General features: G+C 42.1%; 1 protein-coding gene across 1 annotated transcript in view; it reads right to left on the bottom strand.

Annotated features, from left to right (window-relative positions):
* COL9A1 (collagen type IX alpha 1 chain) overlaps nt 1–16,953 on the bottom strand; it is a 287,994-nt gene that overhangs the window by 13,518 nt on the left and 257,523 nt on the right. The window contains exon 37 of the mRNA XM_075338439.1: nt 9,626–9,703. Within this exon, the coding sequence (XP_075194554.1) occupies nt 9,626–9,703 (78 nt within the window). The remainder of the gene's footprint in view (nt 1–9,625; nt 9,704–16,953) is intronic.

Below are 16,953 nucleotides of genomic sequence, written 5' to 3'. Positions count from 1 at the left end.
TATCGGAGGAAGTAAAGACAATGTTACGCCTGGGGGTCATCGAAAAGTCCCGGAGTGAATGGGCTAGTCCGATTGTCCTAATACCAAAACCCGATGGTTCCTTAAGGTTCTGCAATGACTTTAGGAGATTGAACGAAATATCCAAGTTCGATCTCTACCCCATGCCCCGGGTGGATGAGCTGATTGATAGGTTGGGACAGGCGCGATATTTTACCATGCTCGACCTGACCAAGGGGTACTGGCAGGTGCCACTGACGGAGTCCGCCAAGGAGAAAACCGCTTTTGTTACGCCGGAGGGTCTCTTCCACTATGTTGTCTTGCCTTTTGGGTTACATGGCGCTCCGGCCACGTTCCAGAGGTTGATGGACTTAGTGCTGGAACCCCACCAGGCGTATGCATCAGCGTACCTTGATGACATCATTATTTACAGCTCCGATTGGCAGACCCACTTGGAACAGGTACAAGCGGTGGTGGACGCGCTTCGAACAGCCGGATTGACAGCCAATCCCAAGAAATGTGCGTTGGGACTCACGGAAGCCCGCTACTTGGGCTACGTGATAGGCCAAGGAGTGATTAAGCCCCAAATTAACAAGGTTGAGGCGATCCAGAAGTGGCCTAGACCCCTGACCACGAAGCAGGTTAGGGCCTTCCTGGGTATCGTGGGGTACTACAGGAGGTTTGTAAAGGATTTTGTGGGACTATCAGCCCCCTTGACGGACCTTCTCAAAGGCAAGAAGTTCGTCATGGTGCGCTGGACTCCGCAGGCCGAGGACTCCTTCCGGGCCCTGAAGGAGGTCCTGTGCGGACAGCCCGTTCTTGTACACCCTGATTTCCGGAAGGAGTTCATAGTACAGACTGACGCCTCTGAGGTCGGCCTGGGGGCAGTGCTGTCTCAGGTGGTTCAGGGGGAGGAACACCCCGTCACCTTCTTAAGTAGGAAGCTCACCCCTACCGAGCGGAATTATAGTGTAGTGGAGAAGGAGTGCCTGGCGATCAAGTGGGCCTTGGAGTCCCTACGCTATTACCTGCTGGGACGGCAGTTTCGCTTGGTGACGGATCACTCTCCACTGGTCTGGATGAGGTCCGCCAAGGAACGGAATGCCCGGGTTACCCGGTGGTTCCTTTCTCTGCAGAACTTCCGGTTTACGGTTGAACATAGGGCCGGTGGGTTGCAGGGCAACGCCGATGCCTTGTCCCGCGGCCCGTGTTTGATGGCGGGAGTTCAACCCCGCACGCTTAAACTGAGGGGGGGGGGGTATGTGAGACTGTGACCGGGGTTATCTATGACGGCCGGTATGTCTCGCCCCGGTTGTGCTCACTCCATGATAGAAAGTAAATCCACTCTAGGGTTAATACTGTTTCCCTACAGGCTGAAGGAAGGGTTAAATGGAAACAGGAACGAGGGCAGGTGTGCCGGGTGTGAGGGAGTGAACAGAACTCCCTGAGTCCTCTGCTGGAGAGGCACATGTATATTGCTGTGGACTTTTGTTTGGACATTAAACCGTGTGCTGTGAACCTTAATGCCTGGATCCCGTGTCTTCTGCTGCGCAGCCCACCGTGCTACCTCACAATATATATATATATATATATATATATATATATATATATATATATATTATACACAGACACACGTTTTTCCAAGAATGGTGGTGAGTGTGGAGGGCTTGAGGGGTGGAGTCGGAGCTGGGGTGGGGTGTATTATCCATGGATTCGGCTTAAATGGTTGAAATCAGAAGACCTCTAAAAAAACGAGATCAGACGTGGTGACATTAATGTGGATTTGAGGTGCAGATTCTCCAGCACAAATTTGAAATTTATTGTACATTTGAAGAGATCAATTTTCTTAGGATGTAAAAAAAGATGGCCTCCTGTCCTCGTTTGTTTCCTGGGAAACTAGGTAAAAAATCAGTAGGGGGAGGGGCACCAAAGGGCAGTTTGCACAGGGCGCCATTCAGGTTAAGGCCGGCCCTGGCCTTATAAATGCGGTTGGGACCATCAGTTGTGTTGTGCAGAAGTCTGGTGGACACACAGCTGATAGTCCTACTGAATAGACTGTTAGCTATTTTTTCGTGCCATAATACAAATTCTAAGTAAAGAAAAAGGAGTGGCCATCATTACTTTAAGAAATGAAGGTCAGTCAGTCCGAAAAATTGGGAAAGCTTTGAAAGTGTCCCCATGTGCAGTGGCAAAAACCATCAAACGCTATAAAGAAACTGGCTCACATGAGGACCGCCCCAGGAAAGGAAGACCAAGAGTCACCTCTGCTGCGGTGGATAAGTTTATCCGAGTCACCAGCCTCAGAAATTGCAGGTTAACAGCAGCTCAGATTAGAGACCAGGTCAATGCCACACAGAGTTCTAGCAGCAGACACATCTCTAGAACAACTGTTAAGAGGAGACTTTGTGCAGAAGGCCTTCATGGTAAAATAGCTGCTTGGAAACCACTGCTAAGGACAGGCAACAAGCAGAAGAGACTTGTTTGGGCTAAAGAACACAAGGAATGGACCAGTGGAAATCTGTGCTTTGGTCTGATGAGTTCAAATTTGAGATCTTTGGATCCAACCACCGTGTCTTTGAGCGACAAAGAAAAGGTGAAGGGATGGACTCCACATGTCTGGTTCCCACCATGAAGCATGGAGGAGGAGGTGTGATGTTGTGGGGGTGCTTTGTTGGTGACACTGTTGGGCATGTATTCAAAATTGAAGGCATGCTGAACCAGCATGGCTACCACAGCAGCTTGCAGCGGCATGCTATTCCATCCGGTTTGTGTTTAGTTGGACCATCATTTATTTTTCAACAGGACAATGACCCCAAACACACCTCCAGGCTGTGTAAGGGCTATTTGATTAAGAAGGAGAGTGATGGGGTGCTACGCCAGATGACCTGGCCTCCACAGTCACCAGACCTGAACCCAATCGAGATGGTTTGGTGTGAGCTGGACTGCAGAGTGAAGGCAAAAGGGCCAACAAGTGCTAAGCATGTCTGGGAACTCCTTCAAGACTGTTGGAAGACCATTTCCAGTGACTAACCTCTTGAAGCTCATCAAGAGAAAACCAAGAGTGTGCAAAGCAGTAATCAAAGCAAAAGGTGGCTACTTTGAAGAACCTAGAATATAAGACATATTTTCAGTTGTTTCACTCTTTTTTGTCAAGTATTTCATTCCACATGTGTCAATTCATAGTTTTGATCCCTTCAATGTGAATCTACAATTTTCAGTCATGAAAATAAAGAAAACTCTTTGAATGAGAAGGTGTGTCCAAACTTTTGGTCTGTACTGTACATATTACAAATTTTATCTTTGAACTGAGAGTGAAAAATCAATCCAGAAGGAGAAAGAATCAGATTTGTCTGTTAACATATATTACAAAGTTTCTTATTTTCAAGTTTACTATTGATTCATCGAACAGAAATTAAAACGTCGATTACAATTTAATGTAAATCTGTCAGGTGTCCTTTAGTATATATAATATACTCTTAATTTGATACATGTAAAAGTACAAGAGGCAAATTCTTTGAGGCCTACGTCCCCACAGATTAACCTACAAGTGCATTTGGGGTGTGTTGATGTAGTCTGAGTGTATTGACACGCCCCAATGCATTTCCAGGCTAATTTGCATGTGGTTTCAAAGTTCAATATATCAGCACTGGCAAATCGGATTACTACAAAACTGGTCTCTTTTTTATTGTTCTTGTAGGAACTATACAGCTATTACAATAGGTTTAGTAGTAAAGTCACAAAATTATCCTGCCAGATTCCCTTAATGCTTCCATGAAAAAAATGTAAGAATGTTTTTTCTAATTTTATATACATCATATCAAATTCATTTAGTCAAGGAGATCGCCTGAATTTCAGCACTAAAATATGGAATGATTTCTCGTATATTTGATTTGCTTTTAAAGAAAACAAATAAGAAAGACATTTCATCATGGAAAGATATTTATAATCTCTGGTGTTAACTAGTGATGAGCGAGCACTAAAGTGCTTAAGTGCTCAATATTCGAATCAAGCGGGTACGAGTTATAAGTATAATGGAAGTCTAGGTATTCAAGCATTTTTCCAGTAGAGCCTTTTAGAGGGCAGGGGGAGGTCAGAAAAAAAACATGGGGAACATGCATGGACACATCTGGCTCCCAGGTCACTACTGAGAAGTAAAAACTTAATTAAAAATACCTGCTGTATCGTATTATCAGGCTGGGAAGGTCTATGGTTATTGGGCCCTTCCCAACCTAAAAAAGTATCACCCTGCAGCCACCCCAGAAGTGATGCATCACATTAGATGCACCAATTCTGATGCTGTCCCAACTCTTCCCAATTGCCATGGTGCAGTAGCAATCAGGGTAATAGGTAAATGTAGTTGATTGTGATTGTTGTTGATAGTTGTTGTTGATTGTTGATAGTGAATTGAAAGCTGACATCAAGTCTAGGGATTAGTAACGGAGAGATGTCTATCAGACACCCCCATTACTAACCCAGTAAGTGTAAACTTAAAAAACATACACAGGAAAAAAAATAGTTTTAAAAACTCCCCCTCACTTTCCTTTATACACCAATTTACTAAAAAAAAATGTTCCCATGAAGTTCCCATGAAGCTACAACATAATTCACAATCAGGTACTGCATCTCCAGCAACTGCGAATATGTAAATAGCAATAAAGTACAGCTAATCACAGATGCCAAGTGACTACAACACAATCAGTTCTGATGAGCATTGTCTTGTTATGCAGTGTCCATGATTAGCTGTACTTTACTGCTATTCACAGATGCCAGAGATGGAGTCATGGATTGTGGATTAAGACAGAGGTTCATGGGAACATTTTTTTTAATAAATTGGTGAATGAAGAAAAGTGTGGGGAAGTTTTTATTCAAATAAACTATTTTTTTCCTCTGTGTGTGTTTGTTTAATTTTACACTTACTGGGTTAGTAATGGGGGTGTCTGATAGACGCCCCTCCGTACTAATTCCTGGGCTTGATGCCAGCTGACATTACACACTTAACATCAACTTGATGATATCAGTCCTAGCTGTCTGCTTTACCTAAACTGGGTAGAAAAGATGGCGGGGAATTAGAGTTGAGTAAGTACCTAACTATTCATACTTGCTATACTCATAACGAGTACTCTGTAATACTCATGCATTCATTCCGAATAGCATGTGTAATGCAATTCAATGGGGAATACTCACAATCTAACGAGTAACCCTAATTTCGCACTATTCGCTAATCGCATGAATAGTACGGCATTCAGGTTACTTGTTGCATTGTAAGTATTCCCCATTGACTTGGATTGCATATGCTATTCGGAATGATTACGCGAGTATTCGACAGTACTCGTTATGAGTATAGCGAATATAAATAGTTAGGTACTCGCTCAACTCTACGGGGAATCTATGCTGTTTTTTTTAAAAAATAAATTATTGATATATTAGGATAAATAAGGCTAAACACGGTTTAGCCTGGTTAAACTTAATACATAAAAATATAAATAAATTGAAAAACAGTGTGGGCCCCCCCCCATATTTGATAACCAGCCAAGGTAAAGCAGACAGTTGGTATTATTAGTTATTTGGCCCCTTCCCAGCCTAATAATAGCAGCCCGCAGCCACCCCAGCAATTGGCACATCCATTAGGTGTCCCAATTCTGGTGCTTTGCCCTGACTGATGTTGATGTTAGCTATGAATTGTCAGCTGGCATCAAGCCCAAGGATTAGATGGGTCTATAAGATACCTTCATTACTAACCCAGTAAATGTAAAGTTTAAAAAATACACAGTTTATTTAAATATAGGCTCTTCCACACTTTCCCTTATTCACCAATTTATTTAAAAAAGCAAAACATGATTATACGACATAACCCATTATGTCGTAATCCCCCAATGTCTCCCGAATCCAAGGCGTAGCACCAGAATTCTGGAGTGGCTGCGTGCTGCTATTGTCAGGCTGGGAAGTGGCCAATAACCATGGGCCTTCCCAGCCTGATAATACCAGCCCACAGCTGTGTGTTCTACTTTGGTTGTTTATCAAAATTCGAGGGGACCCCATTAAGTTTGTTTTTTTAAAATAATTTATTTATTAAATGAAACCAGCCTAAAAACATCTTTTAGCAACACATGAAAGGCACTAAAAGGTGCAAGTGTACAATTCTGCCTATATGCCTGCTCTAATCTAAGCTGTCCCTCCTACAACTCTCTCTGAACTGCGCTCGGCCAAGCATCGCGCCCCCGGGTCTCATATAAAACCCGATGATGCTATGTAATCGGCCAAGCACATTAATGTCAGTAGTCAAAATGGCTACAGCATTTCCATGATTGGCAGGCAATCTCTGTGTTTTTAGTAGCTAAAGAACAGGCACAAAACATGCAGGGCGGGGACTCGAGCATGGCACTCGAGCATTCCCGATACTCGGCGGCCGAGTATCGAGCATGCCCAGTGCCTTGATGCTCTTTTAAGTAACAAGCAGTGCCAAGCATGCTCATTCATCACTAGTGTTAACCAAGGAGGAAAAAAAAACTCTCTTCCCTACTCTTCAGCCTGCCCTTACTGATGACTTAAATACTTGTCCACAAGGTAGTAGTATTGATTTGTTGATATGGCAGGTGTACTCTAATCAGACTTTTGACCTTAAAAAGGTTATCCACTACTTTTACATTTCTTGCCTATCCTTAGGATAGGTCAGCAATGTCTGATCAGTCAGGGTCTGATCAGCTGTTTTCGGTGACGTCGATGGTAGCAGGCAGGCATAAATGCTCAGTTCTAAAGCTGCCCAGTCAACTGATTGTGGATGCACCCGGGTACTGCAAACTTGCCTCCCATTCAAATCAATAGGAGGCAAATTTGCCATGCCCGGCCGCTGTTGAAACACAGGGCAGCCCCAGGACTGAGCATTTATGGCTGCCTGCTGCTGCTTCTTGCACCAAGGACAGCTGGTTGGTAGGTATGCGGGGTGTCAGCACCCCACCGAATCAGACATTGATGACCTATCCTAAGGATAGACCATCAATGCAAAAGTAGTGGCCAACATCTTTATCAACTTTTTGTCTGTCAAAGATACACATCTTAAGGCCGCTTTACACGCTGCGATATCGGTACCGATATCGCTAGCGTGCGTACCCGCCCCCATCTGTTGTGCGACACGGGCAAATCGCTGCCCGTGCCACACAACATCGCCCAGACATGTCACACATACTTACCTGCCCGACGACGTCGCTGTGACCGGCGAACCGCCTCCTTTCTAAGGGGGCGGTTCGTTCAGCGTCACAGCGACGTCACAGCTGCGTCACTGAACCGCCGCCCAATAGAAGCGGAGGGGCGGAAATGAGCGTGACGTAACATCCCGCCCACCTCCTTCCTTCCGCATAGCGGCCGGGAGGCAGGTAAGGAGAGCTTCCTCGTTCCTGCGGTGTCACACGGAGCGATGTGTGCTGCCGCAGGAACGAGGAACAACATCGTTACTGCTGCAGTAACGATTTTTGAGACTGGAACCCCATGTCACCGATGAGCGATTTTGCATGTTTTTGCAACGATGCAAAATCGCTCATAGGTGTCACACGCAACGGCATCGCTAATGCGGCCGGATGTGCGTCACCAATTCCGTAACCCCAACGAGTTTGCATTAGCGATGTCGTAGCGTGTAAAGCCCCCTTTACTTTTCAAGATGATTTTATCTGTTTAAAGTCTAGCTAAACTAGAGAGCATAGTGAAAGGTGAAGTACAAATATCGGGACATATTTATTAATACTGAAAACAGCATACAATCAGATGAGCCAGACATAAACTAGTTAGCTAGTTAAAGTAGATAGTATTAGTAGTAGATAGTAGTAGATTTTCTCTTTGTTTTGAATGGCTTGGTTAACATTAATATTAGAGATTAGCAAATTTATTCAAGTTAAATTGATCTTTACTCAAACTTTACAAAAATCTGCATTTGCCAAAAGCCAGATTTTTATTGTAATTCGCCTTCTGCACATGACCTTATGCACGCATGCACAGAATCATCCTGGTCCTTTTTGGTCTACTGTGAAGGATTTCAGGACAGGCCAATGAGGTAAGCTGTAAGCCGAGTATATAGGGTTTATATATGTATATATATATATATATATATATATATATACATACACACACACATATACACATATACTGTATATATATATATATATATATATATTTTTTATATATATATATATATATATATATATATATATATATATATTACATAAAATAATACTTTGGGGTCTGTGAAGACCTCAGAGCATAATAAGGGGCATTCAATTAGTAGAGAATAACTTCTCTGCAAGCCGAATTTCCTGCCGGGAACCATAGGCAAAGACAAGGCTAGTCTGGTTCTAAAACAGATGGCTTTTCTCAACGCTACTGGAGGTGAGTGACAGATCTCTCAATATACGAAAGATCAATCAATCCCCTGGAGTGACATTGGGAGAAACCAGCCAGGGGAACTCCGGGCTAATCCCGATTCTGGTTGCCAATAGAATCTTTATGCTATAATGTCTTTGTTCGATTAGGTATTTCTTGATCATTGAGGTGAATGTTAAAAGTTGTTCAATTTGACATTGTGCTATTCTGCCAGCTTGTAAAACATAGCAAATGTTATCAATGAATGAACTACAGTAAATTAATTTATAGATATAGAAAACTGTGGCTCCTGAAAGATATATGTCAGCAATTATAGATCCTATCAATGATATTTTAAGGGTTTTTCCTAGTAGTGTTTTTTTTCTGACATCTGAATCATATATGTCAAAATAATCAGTGGGTCTATCCAAATGGAAAAACCAAATTGGTGGCAAAAAATACCCTTTGGTATTACTGGACACATAGGACATCATTAATAAGGTCAGATTTGTAATTGAGTCTATAAGAATGTGACAAGTGATTAGCTCCAAAATCTGCCCCAAATGGGCTTATGAGTTTCTGGCAGTCTTTTAATACAATTATTGTGTCAAAGAACACCAAAAAGTCACTGGTACTCTGATGGACCAGTTCAACCAAGGTGGAATTGCTCTAAACAGGGGGACAATATCTACATATCAATTTTGGGACATTAAGGCCAGACACAATAACTAGGTGGCATATGTTTCACAGAAACAGAGTAAAATCCATATTTTATTTTCAGAAACAATCGGTATGGCCACCTTAAATCTTATAAGTATTATTTAACATTCAATGCATATATTCCCTGGAATCACTAGAGATGTAAAATAAATGAGTGCAAACATCAGAATTACATCAGGAATGTATCCCTGGGGAATGTCGAATTCCATTAATTGGGTAGAATTTCTAACCACTAAGGAACACAGAGCTCATCCGCATTTCCACAACTGTGGCCGGAATGAACAGTTCCTATGACTACCTTCAATCCTGATGTAAATGGCATGTGTTCATTACATGGTAAATACTAATAAATTGACTTTAAATCTACATTTTTCATAGACAACAGCTTTGCTTAGCATTCTGCAGCCGATCTCCTGGGTACTAACACTCTGTCATTTTTCATATGTTCCCTCCATAGGTTATCCAATCTGCCTGGCTTGTCTTTGATGTTGGCGTTTAATATTCACAATCCCATCATTATGTATCAGCTATTCACAAGAGCTAGCAAACTATTAGTCCATACCTGTAAGTCCGGGTATTCCTGGCAATCCTTTTGGACCTCTGCCTGGTAATCCTCTCTCTCCTCTTTCACCAGAATCACCTAAATGTGGATGGTAACATTTAAAACGGGTACAGTCTTGTATACAATTCTCATAAAACAGAAAGAATCGTTACAGCATTTTTTGCCCCACTATTAAAAGTGTTCTGTATTTCCAACACACAATAGCTTGCACAGTATGACTCTTCCCTGGAGATCGGGAATTATGAATCATATGCCATTTATGCAATTATGCAAAGCAGCAATGAAAGCAGGAGCAGAATATAAATATGAAAAATTAGATTCTCCTTTCACACAATAAATATAGCAGAGGTTAAAATACAAATTAAGAATCATGTTGAAAAGGAAATATATTCTGATCCTCTCCGTCCTCGTGCTTTGTAAATAGCCTGACGACAAATACTCAATCTGCGTGCTTCTTGCCGCCTGATAAATGCTAATGGGATTCTGATGATGTATTGACACTTTTAGGATGTGTGTGGAAGTGTCACATAGAAATGAGATCAGACCCTTTAAGCTTATGTTTCAATGGCTGACGCGGTTCACAGCCGGAGTGCCTACATTACTGAGCAGGTAAAATGATATACAGCGTCTACTCCTTTATGCCACCACACCAAAGTCCATATATTATGAGGAGTTGAAAGACATTACTAGTATGATATCAACAACCTTATATTAGGAGTTTGAAGCTTTTATATTTTTACATGCCCTTCAGCTTATCCATATTCTGCAGCTCTACACAGAGATAGTCACCATCCACATCAGTCTAACAGTCTATATACAGTATTTATAGATATTTTATATTATATTATGCAGATGTCCCACAGCTCATTTTATAATCAGAAGTCATAAGGAAATCCTTATACATTGCCTGAGATTCATTAAAAGACTGAAAATAGACCAAGAGATCTTAAAGGAGTTGTCCAATAGAACAGACACTGTATGTTTTATTGGGAATTATGAGTTAAAGAGGTATTCCCATCCCCAAGATCCTATCCCAATATGTAGTAGGTGTAAAAATAATAATAGCAAATGCCTCCAATAAGAAATATAGTATACTTCTCCTGGTATAGCCACGTTTCTTACCTCATGTGCAGGGTGTTGCAGCTTGAGTATCTATGGTTACAACCAGGAGCAACTAACTATCACTATATAAGTGAACGTAAACATGGATACTTAAGCTACAATGCCCTGCACACGAGGGATGAGACATGGCTATATCAGGAGAAATATACTACATTAGAGATAATTTCTGATATTATTATTATTACACCCTCTACATAGTGGGATAGGATCTTGGAGATGGGAATACCACCACGTATGAGTGCCGTAATCATTATATGACTCTTATGACCTTTTGTTATCACCAGCCCGGAGTTCTGGCAGCTCTGCTAATAGAGTATGTGGGTTTGACATAAAGAAAGAGCTTCATGTGTCAGCAAATGACCAGTGCTTTACGTGAAGGGGGCTGGCTGATTTGTTCATATCAATAGCTAATCTATCTCAACTGTCTGTCATAGTTAATTTATAAATGTGACACCTCTGAACTAGTCAGGGTGTCACAGGGTACTGCATTCCTTTCTCTTTTGGTGAAGAGCTCAACCCACCATGGTTCTGGGATCCTAAACTTTGGTATTGCTCCATCAGCATTCAAATCCTAGCCACACCTCACACCACACCCTGTCAGGCACACCAGTGGGTGGTCTAGCTGGAACAGGGCCACCCACCTAGGGGTCAGGCAGACTGGTGAGAGGGGCTGAGTCAGTGCAATGGTAGCCCTCAGAGGTTGCAGATGGAGGTCTGGGACCGGAGGAGTCAGAAACCCGATCATAGGGTATTAGAGAGAGGTGCCAGACTTAGTTTGGGAGAACGGTCGGCACCGAAAAATCTAGTAACCGAACCGGTACTGAGCACGGCAGGGTACTGGACCCTAGATCAGGAAGTAGCTTCACGCAACCTGATAATTAACCTGTGGAGGAAAGTCTCTTTATGAACTTTCCCCAAGAGCTCAGAGATCGAAGGCATCAACACAACGAGGGGGATAGGGCTTTCCAGCTTATGCGGCCCACTGAGATCCCAAGTGTCAGCCATCGATAGCACAGCTCCTCTAACTAACCATAAGGAGTGGGACCCCGAAAGCTCCAGGCTAAGGGGTCACACAGAACAGTCTAAATTTAGTGCATGGAGGCAGGTCCTGCACCATCAGCAATACCCAAGGGGACGGATTCCCGGACGAGCTCCCCCTAAAGTGGCAGCGGCACCCAGAGACTTGGTTTACTTCTGTGTCAGAGTCTGCTTAATGGTCGCACGAAGATCCATACGGCCTGAGTGAGTATGCTATCCTCCCCTGAATTTCCCTCCTGGCCTGCACCACGCTCCCCTACACCTTCACCATCCAGAGTCCCGGGGCTTCCCCTACCCGTGGAGGGAATGTCATCTGTCTGCCCCACTACATCTCCCCTGGGTACTCCCATTGGCAGCGGCGGTACTCCCTTTACCGCAAACCACAAGTGGCATCACGAACATTAATCCCCTGTAAATAACCCCGCTCTTTTACTTTCGGGTGACCCCAAGCCCCTGGGTCCGGAGACCCTCGAGCCACAGCAACCCTGGATCCGAGCAGTCTGACTACTGCAGAGGTGGTACATAAACATATAATGGGTAAACTTAGGTATTGAGATCAGCCAGACTCTCCATAAACAGCACTTATCATGTACCGACACAGGAAGATCTCTCCTTTGTCAAGCCCAAGTCGTAAGTGAGTGGCCAGGACCTAGGGCTAGTGCTGACAACGGGACATTGGGGCATGTTTGAAAACGTAAATGTAAGTGAAACCAAATAACTGAAAAATCAGTAGTTAACTAGTTACAAAGACTTATGTGTAAAATCCTCCCTAATTGGTAGATTGACAGTAGAGGAAACCGTACGCTTTCCCAGTAAGAAATCTTGCCCTATTCACGTCACGAGAGGAAGAAAGAAAGTGAATGTTTACCATTGGGCCTCACAGTGGCCAAAGAGGGAAAATTACCTATATCTACCTGCAAAGCAGGTGTAATTTTGCATTGTGATGAGCTATTGGACTACAAAGGGCCCATATACTGTTCTTACATAGGGGCCCATTTCTGTTTTCTCTCTGTGTCTATTGGAAGAAGGCATCTATCTTATTACAAAATTCTTGACCCCATGACACTACTCAGTTCTGAATCCACCTCTTTACAATCTGTCATCTAGTAAATTTGTAACTTTCTGTATGGCAGATTTTAGCACAATGTATAATACAGCAGTGATGGGGGTGTACAGTTGCATAACGCTTCAGCTGAATGGCGACATAATAGAGCACCTATAGTGCTCATTGGGACTATATAATACCTTAAAATTGCTCTAAATTCATATAAGACAATTCAGAGGGGTTTAAAGTCTGCTACTTTAAAAAATACCTTAAAAGAAAAATTGTATCATTTATAATTAGATGTCACATTACAGAGGTAGTGTCAATTTTGCACCCAGAATATCTCAGTAATGCAGAACTGGATGGCAGTGCTTGTAGTGCATATGGCTCTGTAGTATATCTATGTGCCATCTTAGTGTATGTGCACATGGCAGCCTCAAAAATCACTAAAGGAATGCTGGAAAGAATGAACATATGCATTTACAGTGCCTTGAAAATATATTCATACTTTGTGAACATTTTCTCATTATTCACATTACACCTACAAACTTAAATGTATTTTATTAGAATTTGATGTAATATACCAACACTAAGGGAGAAGCAGCTAAGAGGCCCATGGTTACTCTGAAGGAACTAGAAGAAAGCCATTTTTGAAAGCAAACTATAAGAAGTCAATTAGATGTTTGCAAAAAGTCATGTAGGGGACACAGCTAGAGTAGAACTTTATGGGCTAAGTGCAAAACACTGTGTAGCAGAAAAGTAACATTGCACATCACCCTGAAAACACCATTCCCATCATCAAACATGGTGGTGGCAGGATCATGCTGTGAGGCGGCTTTTTTTAAACAGGGGCAGGTAATCTGGTCAAAGTTGATGCAAGGTGAATGAAGCTAAATAGAGGGCAATCCTGGAGATAAAGCTATTAGAGGCTGCAAATGACTTGAGACAGAGGTGTAGGTTCACCTTCCAGCAGGACAACAACCCTAAACATACTGCAAGAGCTACAATGGAATGGTTTAGACCACAATATATTCATGTGTTGTTTGAGAGTCTGTGACCAGACTTGAAAATTGCTGTTGTCACACGCTCTCCATCCAGTCTCACTGAGCTAGAGCTAATCTGCAAAGAGAAATGGGCAAATATTTTGGTATCTACATGCGCAAAGTTTGAAGAGACACCACCCCCCCAAAAAAAAAAATATAAATAGATTTGCAGCAGTACTTTCTGTGAGAAGTGGTCTTACATACTTTTGACTGAGGGGGCTGAATAAAACTGCGCGTCACAATTTTCAGATTTATAGTTTTAAAATATTTAGAAAGACAGGTATTGTTTCCTTTACACATCACAAATACTTGTTACGTAGTGTTGGTATATCACATAAAATCTCAATAGAATAAATTTAAAGAAGCACTGCCATTAAGTGTTTTCTTTATTAAATATTTTTATATTTGCATGCAATGAAGTATGATTGTATTAATTTACTTACCTACCACTGCTCTCTTCGGTATCCAGCTCCGTTCCTCTCTTCTTCTGAGTGACATCGCAATTGCGACTAGCTGCCTCCCTCTGTGCTCTAGGTGTGAGCCGGAAGTCTGTTTTACAATTAATGTCTATGGAGCCTAAAACCCCGTTACACATAGCCGATGTCATTAGCGAGATCACTGAAACGTCACAGGTTTTGTGATGCAACAGCGACCTCGCTAGTGATCTCGCTATGTTTGACACATAGCAGCAACCGGCTGCGATATCGCTGATCGTACCTGAACGTCCTGGTTCAGTTTTTGATCGATGGTGTCCTGCTGGGCAGCATGCATCGCTGTGTTTGACGCCATAACAACGACGGGCGACCTCGTTGGCACGCCTGGGTGGAAACACTACACCTCTGTTGAGGTCTGAGTCCTCAGAATAGCTGCTGTGTGACAGGGTTCCAACGACCGCCGAGATCATTAAACGGATTGCCATATCGTTTCTGTGTTGTTAATTAGATCTGCCTGTTTGCCAGCTCACTAGTGACCATGTAGCGATGTACCAGCGATCCTGACCAGGTCATATCGTTGTCGGGATTGCTGAAACGTCGCTACGTGTAACAGGACCCGTACTCTGACACTCAATAGGCTTAGATTGTAAAAGCCACTTCCGAGTTACACAGAGTGTAGTGTGACCTGAAGAGTCTGCATAGCTGTGACATCACTCAGAAGAGAGGACCGGCGATGGATACCGGAAAGAGCAGTGGCAGGTGAGAATAGCAATGCACTCACACTACATTACAATCATACTCACATTTAATAAATAAAACACTTAATGGGAGTGCTTCTTTAGGTTTTTGAGTGTAACGTGAAATAATGTGTAAAATTTCCCGAGTATGAATACTTTTTTAAGGCACTTTATATGTAACAAAGATTTGATGTTCATTTGTTCAGTCTTTTGAGTTTCTTTTAACTACTTCATGTTTCCAAAGGCGTAAAACAGCTGAATGAAGTGATCTGATCATTCTTCAAGATAAGAAGATACAAAGGTACTCCTTTATGTGAGCCTGAAGGAGAAACAGTGTCAAGCACTCAGCATGAAGCTGCTCACCTGAGAGGGTTGCGCCAATCAGGCACAACTCTGGTACAAACATAGAAAGATTGACTGAGATGGACTGCTGCACCGCATTGTATTCCCCAAAGTAAGGGGATGAAGAGAATCCAAGATTAAAATATTATGATGAATTGAGTGCTGTCACAGCTCGTAGCAAAGGCAAAAGAATTTGTTGGATACAACGCGTTTCAACTAGATTGAAACGCGTTGTATACAATAAATTCGTCTACCTTTGCTATGAGCTGTGACAGCATCCGATTCATTGTAATTTTTTATTCTATTCTTGGACTGACCATTCTTCAGATGGCTTTCGCTTAGAAGCCATTCATTAATTTGCAAAAAACACTCAGAAAACAACCAAAAAGCTGATTCTGGACAAAAGATGTGTCCTGGGAGATTCTCCTGAAAAACTGAGCGCTTTTGCATGCATAAAAGATAGTGTGCACTTTCCCTTACAGTTTTCGGATGTCTTTTTTTTCATCGACAAGTAATATTACTTGAAAAACACAAGTAAGAAATGTATAAAAATATGGTGACTGTGCCATACTTACACCTGTAGTCCACAGTTTAGCATTACAGTTATGGATAAACTTATGATCTAACATGGCAACACTCACAGCAGAATTTGCTGGAACAAAGAACTATGGAAATTGCCTAGATCACTTTTACAGGTTATACGTTCTAAAAAATTTTTCTTCCAGCAACTGCTGGTGATGCCCTTGGCAGATTGTCAATGTTACTAAGCAACAGGTGCTTGTAATAATCATCCAGGATATTTAACATTTCCAAGGAGCAGCGAGAGCCCCCCAGGATAATGCCGTTAAACAGCTAATAAATAACCTTGCTCAAATGACCAATATGAGTTAAAATGCATTGTGTTTAGCACGTGTTTATTTTCTTAATTTACCCTGGAAAACCTCCATTATATAATGACATACTACCACGATCAGTCATAGCATAGTCATTTCCACTGACAGAAGTAGTACAATTCATGAGACTGTGCTAATATCAGCCAGACTCCTCCACTAGAAATAATTAAAAGCATCCGAGCGCACAAATCACACTATTAGAATGCTGCTAGACATATTTTTTTTCTTATTTTCTTGAGATTTCTTTCCACCTTTAAGCACAGGCTACAAGAGATAAGAGGAAACACCTCAGGAATATCCAGTTGTTTCCATTATTAGGTTTATTATACCTTATTCACTTATATCAGGCAGAAACCAAATATTCTGTTCACCTTCAAAAAGGCATATATATATATCTGTGTGTACCTGTGAGAACTTGCTTAGTAAACATGTCGTCATGATAAAATAGTGATATAAAAGCTAGGACTAGTGCAAGACCCACCCCCTGAAAAAGAACAATGGCGAAACACACGTCAGGTGCTGAGGTGTCGTGTTTTGTGTTGGCATTGTGACCTGACTATAAGTTTTAGGTCACATTTTAATCTATTATTAGGCCATATTTTATATCCTAAAATGGCACTTTATGATTTACTATTACTGGGTATGAGGCCTTATTGATTTTCTAAGCACTAAGC

The sequence above is a fragment of the Anomaloglossus baeobatrachus genome, chromosome 3 (assembly GCF_048569485.1).
Source record: "Anomaloglossus baeobatrachus isolate aAnoBae1 chromosome 3, aAnoBae1.hap1, whole genome shotgun sequence".
Classification (NCBI taxonomy): Eukaryota; Metazoa; Chordata; class Amphibia; order Anura; family Aromobatidae; genus Anomaloglossus; species Anomaloglossus baeobatrachus.
This window is presented reverse-complemented; position numbering and strand designations above follow the sequence as displayed.